Genomic DNA, 14,302 nt, shown 5'->3' with positions numbered 1-14,302 from the left:
CCTAAGCTACCTTTCTGGGATGGCATCACAAAGTCCCAGGGAATTAAACTGGCCTGACACAGACTCACCCTGTGTTGCCTGCAGTGAAGGTGCGGTGCCGCATGACAACTGAAGGAAGCAGAGGAGGAAGGTACCAAAATGGATGCTACATTTATTAATTGTACAAAATAATTTAATCTTGCTATAATAATATGCATATGGTACAATGTTTTTATTTATTTCAGTAGATTTTAATTAAGTATGTGTAGTAGTTTTTTTTTTATTAAAGGGAACTCGGCAGGTTGATTTTACAACCAAATGAAGTGATATTACTCTATAGGCCTAAGTACATTGATAAAATGATATCTGTTTTGTAGTAATCTGATGTTCCGATGCTGAGAAATTAAGCTTTGAAGCCATATTTAAATTTGCCTGGAAATGCATAGGGGACGTGTCTAAGATCTCTAAGTGCATCAACACGCCCCCAAAGAACTAACAGCCTAATTTTCATGTGGCTTTAAAGCTTGATTTCTCAGCACTAGAACACAAGATTACTACAAAACAGATATCATTTTTATTGCTGTACTGCGATATCACTAGTTCTAATAGTCTTATCGTCCCGACAGGTTCCGTTATCTTGCAGAAAAATCATATTTATCTAAGTCATTTTTAAGCCGTCATGCATGATTTAGAGCCGTGAACATGGTGCCAGTGAAGCGGTGCACAGAGACTTTCTTTCTGGACCATAGAGCTACAGGCACTCTGTTCCATATGGTATCCTTACACTGTGCATGATACTACAGAGAATTCTGTATGCAGAGCACCGAAAAATGGTCCCAATAACTCCATTATGTATGGAGACTTATGGCTTTTAGCAACTCAAAATTTGTATTATGATCATAGTCCGAGCACTATCTGGACACATTTTCTTGAACTTTTTGCTGCATTCTGAGGACATTTAAAATTTATTGTGCATTACATTAATAACATTTCTACGCTCTCTGGATTGTGTTTCTACTTTGACTTTTACTGGCACCATAAAAGACCATAAAACTAGTGGATTTGATATAAAATGCCTTTTGCTTATTTTCCCAATATTGAAAAAATATATGTAATTTTTAGTGTATTTTCTGAAACTTTTCTGGATAGCCTCGTAGTAGGAAAATTTTCTTTTTTACATACTTTGAGGGAGTGTAGATACAAGTGACTGGAGATGTAGAAAAAATCAATGCTGCCCTTTATAGGTATTAACATCCAAAACAAAAAATGTAAAATTTTTCCAACTTCATTTCTTTGTCAGTAGTGTGTGTTGAAATTTACACTGGTCACCAAAAGTTTTGAGATTGATACACATTTTGGTTTACACAAAGTTTTCTGCTTCAGTGTTAAGATCTTTTAGTCAATGTTTTTATGGTTACTGAAGTACACCTATAAGATTTCATAAGTTTTTACACTTTTTCTTGACAAATCCATCAAGTTTCTGCAAAGACTCAATATTTACAGTGTTGACTCTTATTTTAGACTTCTGCCCTTCACCCTGGCAGCTGGATATCCACTTTTGGGCCAAATCCTGACTAATGGCCGCCCATTCTTGTCCAATCAGTGCTTGGAGTTTATCACAATATCTGTATTTTTGTTTGTCCAGATTAAGATCCGTTGAGACTCTTGGCCATGCACCCAAAATTTCCATGTCTCGTTCAACATGCCACTTAGCTATTGCTTTTGTCTTCACGGTCAAGTTATTGCTTTTGTCTACATGCTCTCCATCATGCTGAAAAAGGCATTATAAAAGTGCCCCATATTATAATAGTGCCCCTATTGTGCCTCTATAAAGTAATAATGTCCTCCTTAAGCCTCTATATGGTAATAGTGCCCCCATTGTACCTCCAGATAGTAACAATGTCCACAATAGTGCCCTTATAGTGATTTAATTTAATGAAAGAGCTCCATTCTGACCCTCCACATAGTAATAGTACCCCCATTGTGTCTTCATGTTGTAATAGTGCCCCCATATGCCTCTTCTATAATTCTACAATAGTGTCACCTCTATAATTCTACTTTCTAACAGTGCCCCAGTGCAGAAATATAGTAAATGTTTCCTTGTGACTCCATATAAAAGAGAATATGTATATAAGTGTGTATACAAGTGTGGCGCCCTGCAAAGACAGGCGTCACAAACATCTGTGAACTCTGATAATGTGAGGAGCCAGCTCTTCAGCCATTTTTACATACACACATGTAATTAGTGTAAGGGCTATTGTGAAGTCTGGTGGGTTGCAGCCCCAGCTGCTAAGCCCAGGAGAAACAACCCCGCTCCTCTGGGATTGAGTGGTGCTGGAGATCAAGGAGGCCAGCCAGTGCCTTCGCTGTGGTCTTTGTTGGAACAACAGTGAAATCTGTGCAGCCGGATGGAACATGGTGTCCTCTGCATATCAAGAAGTGGCCAACTGCCAAACGACATCAGTTAGGGATCCAAAGAGGGATGTCTATGGATGATCCTTAGTTGTCAGCGGTGGGAAGAGAGCTGATGTATTTTTCTGTAAGCCTGAGGTTGCCAAGGTCCAGGCTGAGAGGAGACGTTTTAGTGCACGCATAGTACTATATGCAGCAGGAGTCAGGAGAGCTGCTACACATTGCCGGAAAAGAGCCGGGTTCATCACACCATGAGGGGCTATCAGCTCAGTGTAATGAATAACTGAGAGCTGTAATCATCATCATCATCATCAACTGCTCCAGTAAAAGTGAGTTTTTCTTCTTGTTGCACCTGAAGTCTGGACATTACTTATTGAGATGGGCTGAGGCTGATCCTGCATCCCACGCACAACTTTCCCCTTTTTATTCTGTTGAGGACAGCCTGCTGTCCGGCGAGACCACCTTGACAGTTGCCTGCCATTACACCCCGGTTCGATGGAGACTGACCCAGACATCCGTTCTTTACTGCCTCCTGTTCTGTGCCCTGGCAATAAAAAAAGTAATCTAAAACTCACCTCAAATTGCTTCCATGGTAAACAGCAGGTGATGTGATGAAGTGAAGTCATGGCATTGCCTGACGTCGGCTGAGTGACTCCAACCAGTCTGCAGGCTTGAAGCATCTTGTGGTTGCCTGAGTGATTGGCGGTGGTCTTTTGTTCTGTCACTGTTTTTAATGGCGTCCATAATCTAAGGACATGGCTTCTGTTAAGTGATGCAGACCCAAGTGGTCCACTGCCAGATCGGCCCTTATAGTATATGTCATTATTGCAAAATGGGCTCTCGGGCCCTGAATACTGTACTGTTCTGTCCAGTAATAAACGGAGTGAGAGACATTTGAGCTGATACTTCTATTTTCAAGGGCTCAAATCGGCTACATCGTCTGTGTCTACGAAACATGTATTCTACTGTCTAGTGATAGTTTTTGGCTATATATTTTGATATATCTATGGGGTAAATTTATAATAAAACAGTAAAAGTCACTGGTGGGACAAATACCAATGGAACAAATCTGAATCGACTAATAGCCGTTGGCTACACTGACATTTTTTGATGGCCAGTGGCTGCACCAATGTCTAATGAATGGTTCGTAGCTTCACCAACATCTACAGGGTACACGTATAGGTTTTCTTCAGTGTTATTAATCCTTGATGGATACTTAAATTTTTTTAAGCAGAGTTGTAATAAAAAGTCATGTTTGCATTAATAATGAGGAGAATCTGTTCAATGTCTTTATCAGTAAAGGACAATATTCTCATATCTTCTAATGAGACTTGTTTTCTGGTCTTTGTTGTAGACTCTTCAGGCTTCAGTTCTTTATTCTTGAGTTTTATTGTAACAATGAGCCAAGTTTTGATTTTTTTATTTCCCGAAGTTCAGCTTTGGAGGGATTCCAGTACCAGGAAAACCCGGAACGTTTCTGAAGAGGAATTTTCATGGCTGCATTGAGAACCTTTATTATAATGGAGTTAATATTATTGACTTGGCCAAGAGGCGCAAACCTCAAATCTACATTGTGGTAAGAAACTTTTCACTGAGTAATTCCTTTCTCTATAACATTTACATTTTATAGGGCCGGACAGTTAGAATATGCAGCATAATTTATGTCACGTGGAGCCTGCTGATTGGACGGGCTCTTCCTGGGCTTTGCTTTATCCTGTGAGCCAATCAGATATTTCCCCTTACTGCACAGCACACCTTCCCACTGACACTTCAGGGAGAGATTCTGCAGCCACATCCCCTTCCTCTCCCTCTTCCTTCCCCATTTTTTTTGCTGATTTTTTTTAAGGCTAAAGTGCTGATGTTGTTTTTTCTTAATAACATATACTATTAAGTTTACATATATTACTAATTTATTTAACAAATTCACTAGCATAGCTTAATGATTTGAAGTTTGTCATGTTAATTTGTCCAGTGCTTCTTTAGTTTGAAAATTGCAACACCAACATGTTAGGCTATGGGTTGAACTAGATGGACTTAGTCTTCCTTCAACCTTAAAAACTATATGTTATGTTACCAAGACAAGGAAGCTTCCATATTGCGGGAATTTGCATTTTTGCCCCCCACAAAAAATGTATTTAGGTTTTCCAGCCAAATTAATTTACGGTACATGCACAAAATATGATATAAACCTGTAATATGTACAGTACAGGCCAAAAGTTTGGACACACCTTCTCATTTAAAGATTTTTCTGTATTTTCATGACTATGAAAATTGTACATTCACACTGAAGGCATCAAAACTATGAATTAACACATGTGGAATTATATACTTAACAAAAAAGTGTGAAACAACTGAAAATATGTCTTATATTCTAGGTTCTTCAAAGTAGCCACCTTTTGCTTTGATGACTGCTTTGCACACTCTTGGCATTCTCTTGATGAGCTTCAATAGGTAGTCACTGGAAATGGTCTTCCAGCAATCTTGAAGGAGTTCCCAGAGATGCTTAGCACTTGTTGGCCCTTTTGCCTTCACTCTGCGGTCCAGCTCACCCCAAACAATCTCGATTGGGTTCAGGTCTGGTGACGGTGGAGGCCAGGTCATCTGGTGTAGCACCCCATCACTCTCCTTCTTGGTCAAAGAGCCCTTACACAGCCTGGAGGTGTGTTTGGGGTCATTGTCCTGTTGAAAAATAAATGATGGTCCAACTAAACGCAAGCCAGATGGAATGGCATGCCGCTGCAAGATGCTGTGGTAGCCATGCTCGTTCAGTATGCCTTCAATTTTGAATAAATTCCCAACAGTGTCACCAGCAAAGCACCCCCACACCATTATACCTCCTCCTCCATGCTTCACGGTGGGAACCAGTCATGTAGAGTCCATCCGTTCACCTTTTCTGCGTCGCACAAAGACACGGTGGTTGGAACCAAAGATCTCAAATTTGGACTCATCAGACGAAAGCACAGATTTCCACTGGTCTAATGTCCATTCCTTGTGTTCTTTAGCCCAAACAAGTCTCTTCTGCTTGTTGCCTGTCCTTAGCAGTGGTTTCCTAGCAGCTCTTTTACCATGAAGGCCTGCTGCACAAAGTCTCCTCTTAATAGTTGTTGAAGAGATGTGTCTGCTGCTAGAACTCTCTGTGGCATTGTCCTGGTCTCTAATCTGAGCTGCTGTTAACCTGCGATTTCTGAGGCTGGTGACTCGGATAAACTTATCCTCAGAAGCAGAGGTGACTCTTGGTCTTCCTTTCATGTGAGCCAGTTTCTTTGTAGCGCTTGATGGTTTTTGCAACTGCACTTGGGGACACATTCAAAGTTTGCCCAATTTTTTGGACTGACTGACCTTCATTTCTTAAAGTAATGATGGCCACTCGTTTTTCTTTACTTAGCTGTTTTTTTCTTGCCATAATACAAATTCTAACAGTCTATTCAGTAGGACTATCAGCTGTGTATCCACCTGACTTCTGCATTTATAAGGCAAGAAATCCCTCTTATTAAACCTGACAGGGCACAACTGTGAAGTGAAAACCATTTCCGGTGACTACCTCTTGAAGCTCATCAAGAGAATGCCAAGAGTGTGCAAAGCAGTCATCAAAGCAAAAGGTGGCTACTCTGAAGAACCTAGAATATAAGACATATTTTCAGTTGTTTCACACTTTTTTGTTAAGTATATAATTCCACATGTGTTAATTCATAGTTTTGATGCCTTCAGTGTGAATGTACAATTTTCATAGTCATGAAAATACAGAAAAATCGTTAAATGAGAAGGTGTGTCCAAACTTTTGGTCTGTACTGTAGGTGTCACACTACTTTAAGTTGGAAAACCTTAGTCTGTAGAGTCAGTAGGACTATGGAAACAGCTAATGAGTTAGACCTCAAATACTGGACTTATCCTGCAGAATTTCCTCAAATGTCCATACTGGGAAAGCCATCTAAGGAGACTTTTCTAATAATCAGGTGGTATATTGAGCTTTATTACTTTTAGCGGGAGCTCAGACGTTCAGCTTTTCCGTAGGATCACTTGTTTGTTTGCCGGTTGCCACAATATAGTAAGCAATAGCCTTTATAGTCCCTCATTTTCATAGCTGAAAGAATAACATCATATTTTACATATGTGCAGATGTAAATAATAAAAACTTTCTTCATCCTCCTCCAGAAAGCAATAAGCTGCAAAAAGAACAATAGTTTGTTGAGTCTGCTCCTTCCTACAGACTCCTGAATTATTCACAAGTGAATCCTGTACATCCTCTATGATTGAAAATACCAAAAAGATAAAAAAGAACATCTTAAGAGTGATGTGTCAGTTTAATTCCTCTGCCGTCTTGAATCGTGATGCAGCTTTGGCACATCTGAGCCCCCCACATGCTGTGCTCAGTGCCTACAAGTCATGCCAACTTACGATTCTTTTTTACTCCGGAAGTTGTAATTAAAAGTGACAGAACTTGAAACTTTGAAGCGGTGAACGTCTTCACATTTCGATTAGCTGTAAAGATTGCCTGATTTCCTACTGTTTCTTAAGATTGGCTGCCGTCCTGGAGAACACAAACACTTTTCTGTACAACGTAGTGATAAGATCCCGACATGTATTCACTTTCAGCTGCCAAAAATTATTTCTTTCCTGTAATAGGAAACCGGAACTTGTCTGGTTGAACATAGTTCACCTGAATCTGTCAATTAGAGGACATTGTATCATTTTACTGCGTTTGAAAGAAATCTGTCATTCCCAAATCTTAAAATAACCACTTATACATTGATATAGGGGACTTGGCCTCTATAAAAATCGTGCCTGTAATGCAAGCTACAAAAATTTGTATTATATAAAAACTGTTTTACTATATATTGTGGTAAAGCGGCTTTCTCGGCTGTACATGGAGGTAGACACGGAACACTGTTTCTTTAAATTTCGAGTTGGTTTATTAAAACATGTCATAAACCACCCTGGAGTCCATAAAGTAAACACAGCCCATTCGGGATTATGGCAAAACAAAACAGAAAAAAGATACAACACAGTCCTTACATTGGCCGGGGTCCGGCCACTCATGGTTAGCCACACATGGTTCAGATTTAGCCCAACGCATGCAAGCTTCTCTCTGGAGCAAGCCTCTCCAGATACTGAACCCCATCTGAGTCAAAAGGCTGGTTATTTATATCCCACACCACACCCTGAGGTGGAGATATGGAGAACAACCTCCCATCCACTCTATGGTTGTTCTCATAAAACATGCCCTTTTAAACATGGCTGATTAACACTTTCTGCACCTACCATGCTGGAGAAAACTTCCATGTTTCACATCACTGAGGCTGATAGCCTCAGTGAAACATCTCCCCTCCAGTATTCTGCCAGTGACTTTGTCACAATATATAAATGCAGGGTCTTTGATGTGCCCTTGGTGTGGCCAAGAGGCTTATTGCAACGTTCTGCCCCCTTAATTACAATCCTTTACACCTCATATTAAGTTGATTGACAGCCATTGCTTTGGAGCCCTGCTTGAACTGGATCCTCAGCTCTGCACACACTGACACTCCAGAAGCCGAGAACTAACACAGTGTCAGTGTGTGCAGGTGCTCTCTCATTCCCCTCTCCTGTCTGCAGTTGTTGATCACTGCCCACAGGGTCACATAGTAGCGGTGACTGCTACTGTGTGATCCTTTGTGCAGTGAGCAGCCACACTGACACTGTATGTGCTCTTTGCTACTGCAGTGTCAGTGTGCTCAGTTTTGGGGATTCAATTCAGGCTTGTCTCCACTGTCAATCAATATAATGGGAGGTGCAGAGGATGGTAATTGGGTAGGACCATGCACTGAGCCCTGGACCATCTCTTTGGCTGCATCAAGGATCTCTCATTTACACATACAAAACAAAACATCTTTTATATAAAAACAAATAACTACAATCTACATTTGGTTTGATTTTATAGAGGTTAGATCCCCTATATGAATGTATAAATGGTTTCATTTTGGGTTTTGGTGGAGACAGACTTCCTTTAACATTTTTTTTACTGAATTTCCTAATTATACATCATGTTATAGATTCAGGCGCCGATTCATCAAGACAGGTGTAGCACATGCTGTCGCTATGCCAATCTTGATGAAGTACAAGGTGTTGAATTCATTAGGAGGCGCATACCACTTAATGAATTTGGCACATCTTCTCTTCAGCATGTGCCTCCGTTGCATATCATCAGAAATGATACTCCGGTGAAGGACTAGAGTAGCATTTCTGGCATAAAAAATGTCTCTTTTACAGAATTTGACAACCTGTCCCACACTGGCTCTTCCCCATATTTGACCATTTTGGAAGAGCAGCTTCAAACTGGCATGAGAACACCGAAAGTTGCAAAACCCCAGGGCATCTTTGAATAGGAATAGGACCACCCACTGGACTCCTAAGCATAGAAAAAGCAAAAATCAAGTTAACAAAATATAACTTACAATAATTTTTTTTCCACTGAAGTATTTATCAATCTCCTCAGCTCCCCCGACTCTATAACATACTGATAGGACTGCGTGTACAGTGACACATATTTTATTTAAAGAGGTTATCACCAGGCCTCTGGGTGCAAGTCTGCAGTCACTCTATGTGACTGCAGACTTGTGAATCCTCACATCGCGCACTGTACATTGTGATCATTCTCCAGTGCTGGCATCGGGAGCGTCAGGTGTGTGACAGCAAGTATGTGATTTGCATACAAGCGGTCACGTGCCGACTAGACATGAGCGGTCTTGCTCAATGCAAGTGTATTGAGCAAGACCGTATACAGTCTAGTTGGAATGTGGCTGAAAGTATGCAAATTGCATACTTGCAGTCACATGATCTCCGTCCCCCGGGACCAGCACCGGAGAATGATCACAGAGGGCACTGTGCGCAATGTGACTGCAGACTTGTACATTAACTTTGGATCTCAAGGCTATTGCTTTTTGAGTGCCGGAACCTTATTCCGATCTATGCAGACTTGTAGTCTGAGGCTGGACAACCGCTTTAAGACATTGCTTTGAGTGGAGAGTACTTTTTAATTTAGTACATGGGCAGAGCCAAAGGCACCCTGTGTGTCACTTTACTGGCCCATTTGTGTGCATGGAACCTAATGTTGTATTTTGCATAGGCAATGCCTATTAGCGGTGCCTAAACAGCACCATTGCTTGAGCCGTGAAATAAGGATGTTACAAGCCTCTAGGAGCAAGTTTAGAATGGAGCGAGCCACTCATGGAGAGATTTGGGTAGTAGAAGCCATGAATGTCTGCTGTGGGGCAGTTGCCCCTTTGCCCCTTCATCTTGATCTTTTTACCCAACCACACCAATATTGTTTCGAAGCCAGTTAGAAATATATTTTAACTCCCTAAACCAAGGATGTTAAACTCAAATACAAAGAGATCCAAAAATAAAAACTTGGACAAAGTCGCAGGACAACCTTGATATTTATTAAAAAATGTCTACAATTGAGGAAGTTTTTTCTTATCAAATATAATAATGAACCTTTTCATATGGAAGGAAAGTTAAAGGGGTTGTCCCACGAACAAAGTACATTTTAATTAATAGTAATTAGAATAAATTAAACGCATAATCACAAATGGGGTATACTGAAATAATATAATGTTGTGTAAGAGCAGTAAAAAGCATATGGCCCAATGGATTACTTTAAATATGTAATAACACAGGACAAAAACTTTAAATTAATAAATAATATCGATAATAAAGTATGATGCCAACAAAAGTGCCCCCCAAATACAGTATGGTACCCCCACAGTGAATTCCTCCACAGTAACCTATACACACACGATATAATGATCCTACTGTACCCCCCCAGCAAAGCATGGTGACCCCCAACACAATAGGATGCCACAACTGTGATCCCCACACAGCCCTTTACACAGTATAATGGGCCACACATAGTCATCCATACAGAATAATGGGCCCCACATAATCCTCCATACAGTATAATGGGCCCCACATATACCCCCATACTTAATATTGGGCCCCACATAGTTCTCTATACAGAATAATGGGCCCCACATAGTCCCCCATATAGTATAATGGGCCCCACATAGTCCTCCATACAGTATAATGGGCCCCACATAGTCCTCCATACAGAGTAATGGGTCCCACATAGTCCTCTATACAGTATAATGGCCCCACATAGTCCTTCATACAGTATTATGGGCCCAACATAGTCCTCCATACAGAATAATGGGCCCCACATAGTCCTCCATACCGTATAATGGGCCCCACATAGTCCTTCATACAGAATAATGGGCCACACATAGTCCTCCATACAGAATAATGGGCCCCACATAGTCCTCCATACAGTATAATGGGCCCCACATAGTCCTCCATACAGTATAATGGCCCCACATAGTCCTCCATACAGAATAATGGGCCTCACATAGTCCTCCATACATAATAATGGGCCCCACATAATCCTCCATACAGTATAATGGGCCCCACATATACCCTCATACTTAATATTGGGCTCCACATAGTTCTCTATGCAGAATAATGGGCCCCACATAGTCCCCCATACAGTATAATTGGCCACACATAGTCCTCCATACAGTATAATGGGCCCCACATAGTCCTCCATACAGAATAATGGCCCCACATAGTCCCCCATACAGTTTAATTGTCCCCACATTGTCCTACATACAGTATAATGGGCCCCACATAGTCCACCTTACAGAATAATGGCCCCACATAGTCCTCCATACAGAATAATGGCCCCACATAGTCCTCCATACAGTACAATTGGCCCACATAGTCCTCCATACAGTATAATGGGCCCCACATAGTTCTCCATACAGTATAATGGGCCCCACATAATCCTCTATACAGTATAATGGCCCCACATAGTCCTCCATACAGAATAATGGGCCTCACATAGTCCTCCATACAGAATAATGGGCCCCACATAATCCTCCATACAGTATAATGGGCCCCACATATACCCTCATACTTAATATTGGGCCCCACATAGTTCTCTATACAGAATAATGGGCCCCACATAGTCCCCCATACAGTATAATTGGCCCCACATAGTCCTCCATACAGTATAATGGGCCCCACATAGTCCTCCATACAGAATAATGGCCCCACATAGTCCCCCATACAGTATAATTGGCCCCACAAAGTCCTCCATACAGTATAATGGGCCCCACATATTCCACCATACAGAATAATGGGCCCCACATAGTCCTCCATACAGAATAATGGGCTCCACATAGTCCTCCGTACAGTATAATGGGCCCCACATAGTCCTCCATACAGAATAATGGGCCCCACATAGTCCTCCATACAGTATAAAGGCCTCAAATAGTCCTCCATACAGTATAATGGGCCCCACATAGTCCATTATACAGAGTAATTGTCTGCACATAGTCCTCCATACCATATAATGGGAGGGCAGTACCGGCATCGCGGGCCACATATAATCACCCTGCGGGCCAGAGTTTGACATATGTGCCCTAAACCATCAAACAACTTGATAGCAGCACGCATTTTCTAGTTTTACAATCCCTTGACCTAGTTGTGCTCCTTGAAAAACATGTTGATAGACCAGCAAAAGATTTTAAATAAAAATAACACTTATGTTTGGTGAAGATTTCACTTTTGTACGTACCTTTACCACATTCTGTAACCTAAGTGCACACAAGCCCCTTACATGAAGAATTCTCCCACCAGATACAAATCATCTTGAGTTTCAGGTTACTGTACTTCTCATGAATTTGTCCAATTATTGTATTTTCTAGGGTAACATAACATTTTCCTGCTCGGAGCCCCGCATTGTTCCTGTGACCTTCATAAGCTCCAGCACGAGTTACCTGTTATTACCGGGCATTGCACAAATGGACGACCTCTCTGTGAGTTTCCAATTCCGCACATGGAATAGTGATGGTCTCCTGCTTTCTACTAAACTTTCTGGAGATTCTGGTATTCTTATACTTCAGCTATTTTCGGGAAAATTACTTCTAATGATTCAGAAGGAGAAGGTGAATATCCAGTCCATAAGCACAGGTAAGGTCTTCAAACCTCGTCTACGAGTTGCGGAAGCTTCTACTCTAAGATACCTTAAAGGGGTTGCCCACTACTAGGACAACCCCTTCTTGAACTAAATGTTTGGCTCCGATAAAATAAGAAAGCCTATACTCACCTTCTGTGCTGGCGCCGTTCCAGCGGTGTCAGCACTGGCTTTTCTGGGGCTGCCGTGCTATTGTTGTGACAAGTAACGCTTGTGCCCAATCAGCGCTGGAGTCACTGTCCCCGCCTTCGGACAAATCGAATAAAAAGAGGAAGTCCGGGACACGTCTGCTCTCTGACTTCCTCTTCATGTTCAATTCAACAGGAGGCGGGGACGGTGACGCCAGCGCTGATTGGGCGCTGGCGTCACGTGGCACAACAACAGCAGGGGAGTCCCGGGGAGAGCGAGGGCTGTTACCGCAGGAACGGCACCAGCATGAGAGGTGAGTATAAGCTTTTTTATCGGGGCCAAGCATGGAGGATGAGAAGGAGTTGTCCAAGTAGTGGACAGCTTCTTTAAGTCTTGTGACTTATGCAGAGTGTACTTCACGTTGACCTAATGCAGGTATTAAAGGAGTTGTCCGGTCCAAATCGATAAGTCTGCAGTCACTCTGTGAGATTGCAGACTTATGAATCCCACCAGCGCACTAATTGTGTGTTGCAAGGAGTCACCGGTTTTTAAGCCGGTCCTGGAGGGTATGTATGAGTTGTACATACACATGGCCAGAGCCCGTACAGTGGGCGCAGCCTTGCTCCATACAGTTGTATGGAGCAAGACCACGCCCTATAGTCAGCCACGCCCACTGGACAGCCGTGTCACTAGTCAGGGCATGGCCTTGCTCCATACAAGTGTATGGAGTGAGGTCATGCCCACTAAACGAGCTCTGGCCGGTGGTATGTATAATTCATACACCCTGAGGTCCTGGCTCAGAAACCGGCAAATCCTCGCAGCACACAGTTAATGCGCTGGGGGGATTCATAAGTCTGTAGCCCCACAGAGTGACTGCAGACTTATCTATATGGACCGAACAACCCTTTTAAAATACATGTCCACTTTTGACCAACATCTTTTTATGCTTCTGTCACATCAAGAGCTATATTCTACTGGTTTCCAGTTAACAGTCAGGATGAATAACCACTGATCATCATGTTTATCAGTGTCTGTGCAGAGGATGCTCAGTAGCAGTACTGTTTCGGGGCTATAAAATTCATGATAATCACTAGACATTTTATTTAAATATTGGCTAACAGTATATATGATGTGCTATCATAGTTAAGTCATTGCTCATTGCTGTGCACAACGGTGTACATACACTGGTGTGAAAAAGTGTATGCCTCCTTCCTGATTCCTGCATGTTTGTCACACTTACATGTTTCAGATCACAAAACAAATTTAAATATTAGGCAAAGATAACACAAGTAAACACAAAATACAGTTTTTAAATGAAGGTCTTTATTATTAAGGAAAAAAGAAATCCAAACCCACAGGGCCCTGTGTGAAAAAGTGATTGTCCCTTAAACCTAATAACTGGTTGGGCCACCCTTAGCAGCAACAACTGCAATCAAGTGTTTGTGATAACTGGCAATGAGCTTTTTATAATGCTCTGGAGGAATTTTGGCCACTCAGCTTTGCAAAATTGTTGTAATTCAGCCACATTGGAGGGTTTCCAAGCATGAACCGCCTTTTTAAGGTCATGCCACAGCATCTCTTCTGATTAAGGTCAGGACTTTGACTAGGCCACTCCAAAATCTTAATTTTGTTTTTCTTAAGCCATTCAGACGTGGACTTGCTGGTGTGTCTTGCATCATTGTCCCAAGTGCGCTTCAGCTTGAGGTCATGAACAGATAGCCGGACAGTCTCCTTTAGGATTTTTTGGTAGACAACAGAATTCATGGTTCAATTTAC

General features: G+C 41.8%; 1 protein-coding gene across 2 annotated transcripts in view; it reads left to right on the top strand.

Annotated features, from left to right (window-relative positions):
* LOC141153876 (contactin-associated protein-like 5) overlaps positions 1-14,302 on the top strand; it is a 536,901-nt gene that overhangs the window by 308,365 nt on the left and 214,234 nt on the right. The window contains exons 7-8 of one of the 2 annotated variants that reach the window (XM_073639117.1): positions 3,824-3,967; positions 12,129-12,393. In XM_073639117.1, the coding sequence (XP_073495218.1) occupies positions 3,824-3,967; positions 12,129-12,393 (409 nt within the window). The remainder of the gene's footprint in view (positions 1-3,823; positions 3,968-12,128; positions 12,394-14,302) is intronic. The other variant, XM_073639118.1, reaches the window with a different exon arrangement.

This window comes from Phyllobates terribilis, unplaced genomic scaffold (assembly GCF_046119375.1).
Source record: "Phyllobates terribilis strain yellow unplaced genomic scaffold, ASM4611937v1 Scaffold_7__3_contigs__length_470593459, whole genome shotgun sequence".
NCBI lineage: Eukaryota > Metazoa > Chordata > Amphibia > Anura > Dendrobatidae > Phyllobates > Phyllobates terribilis.
The sequence above is the reverse complement of the archived record's forward strand: the minus strand, read 5'-3'. Positions and strand labels throughout refer to the sequence as shown.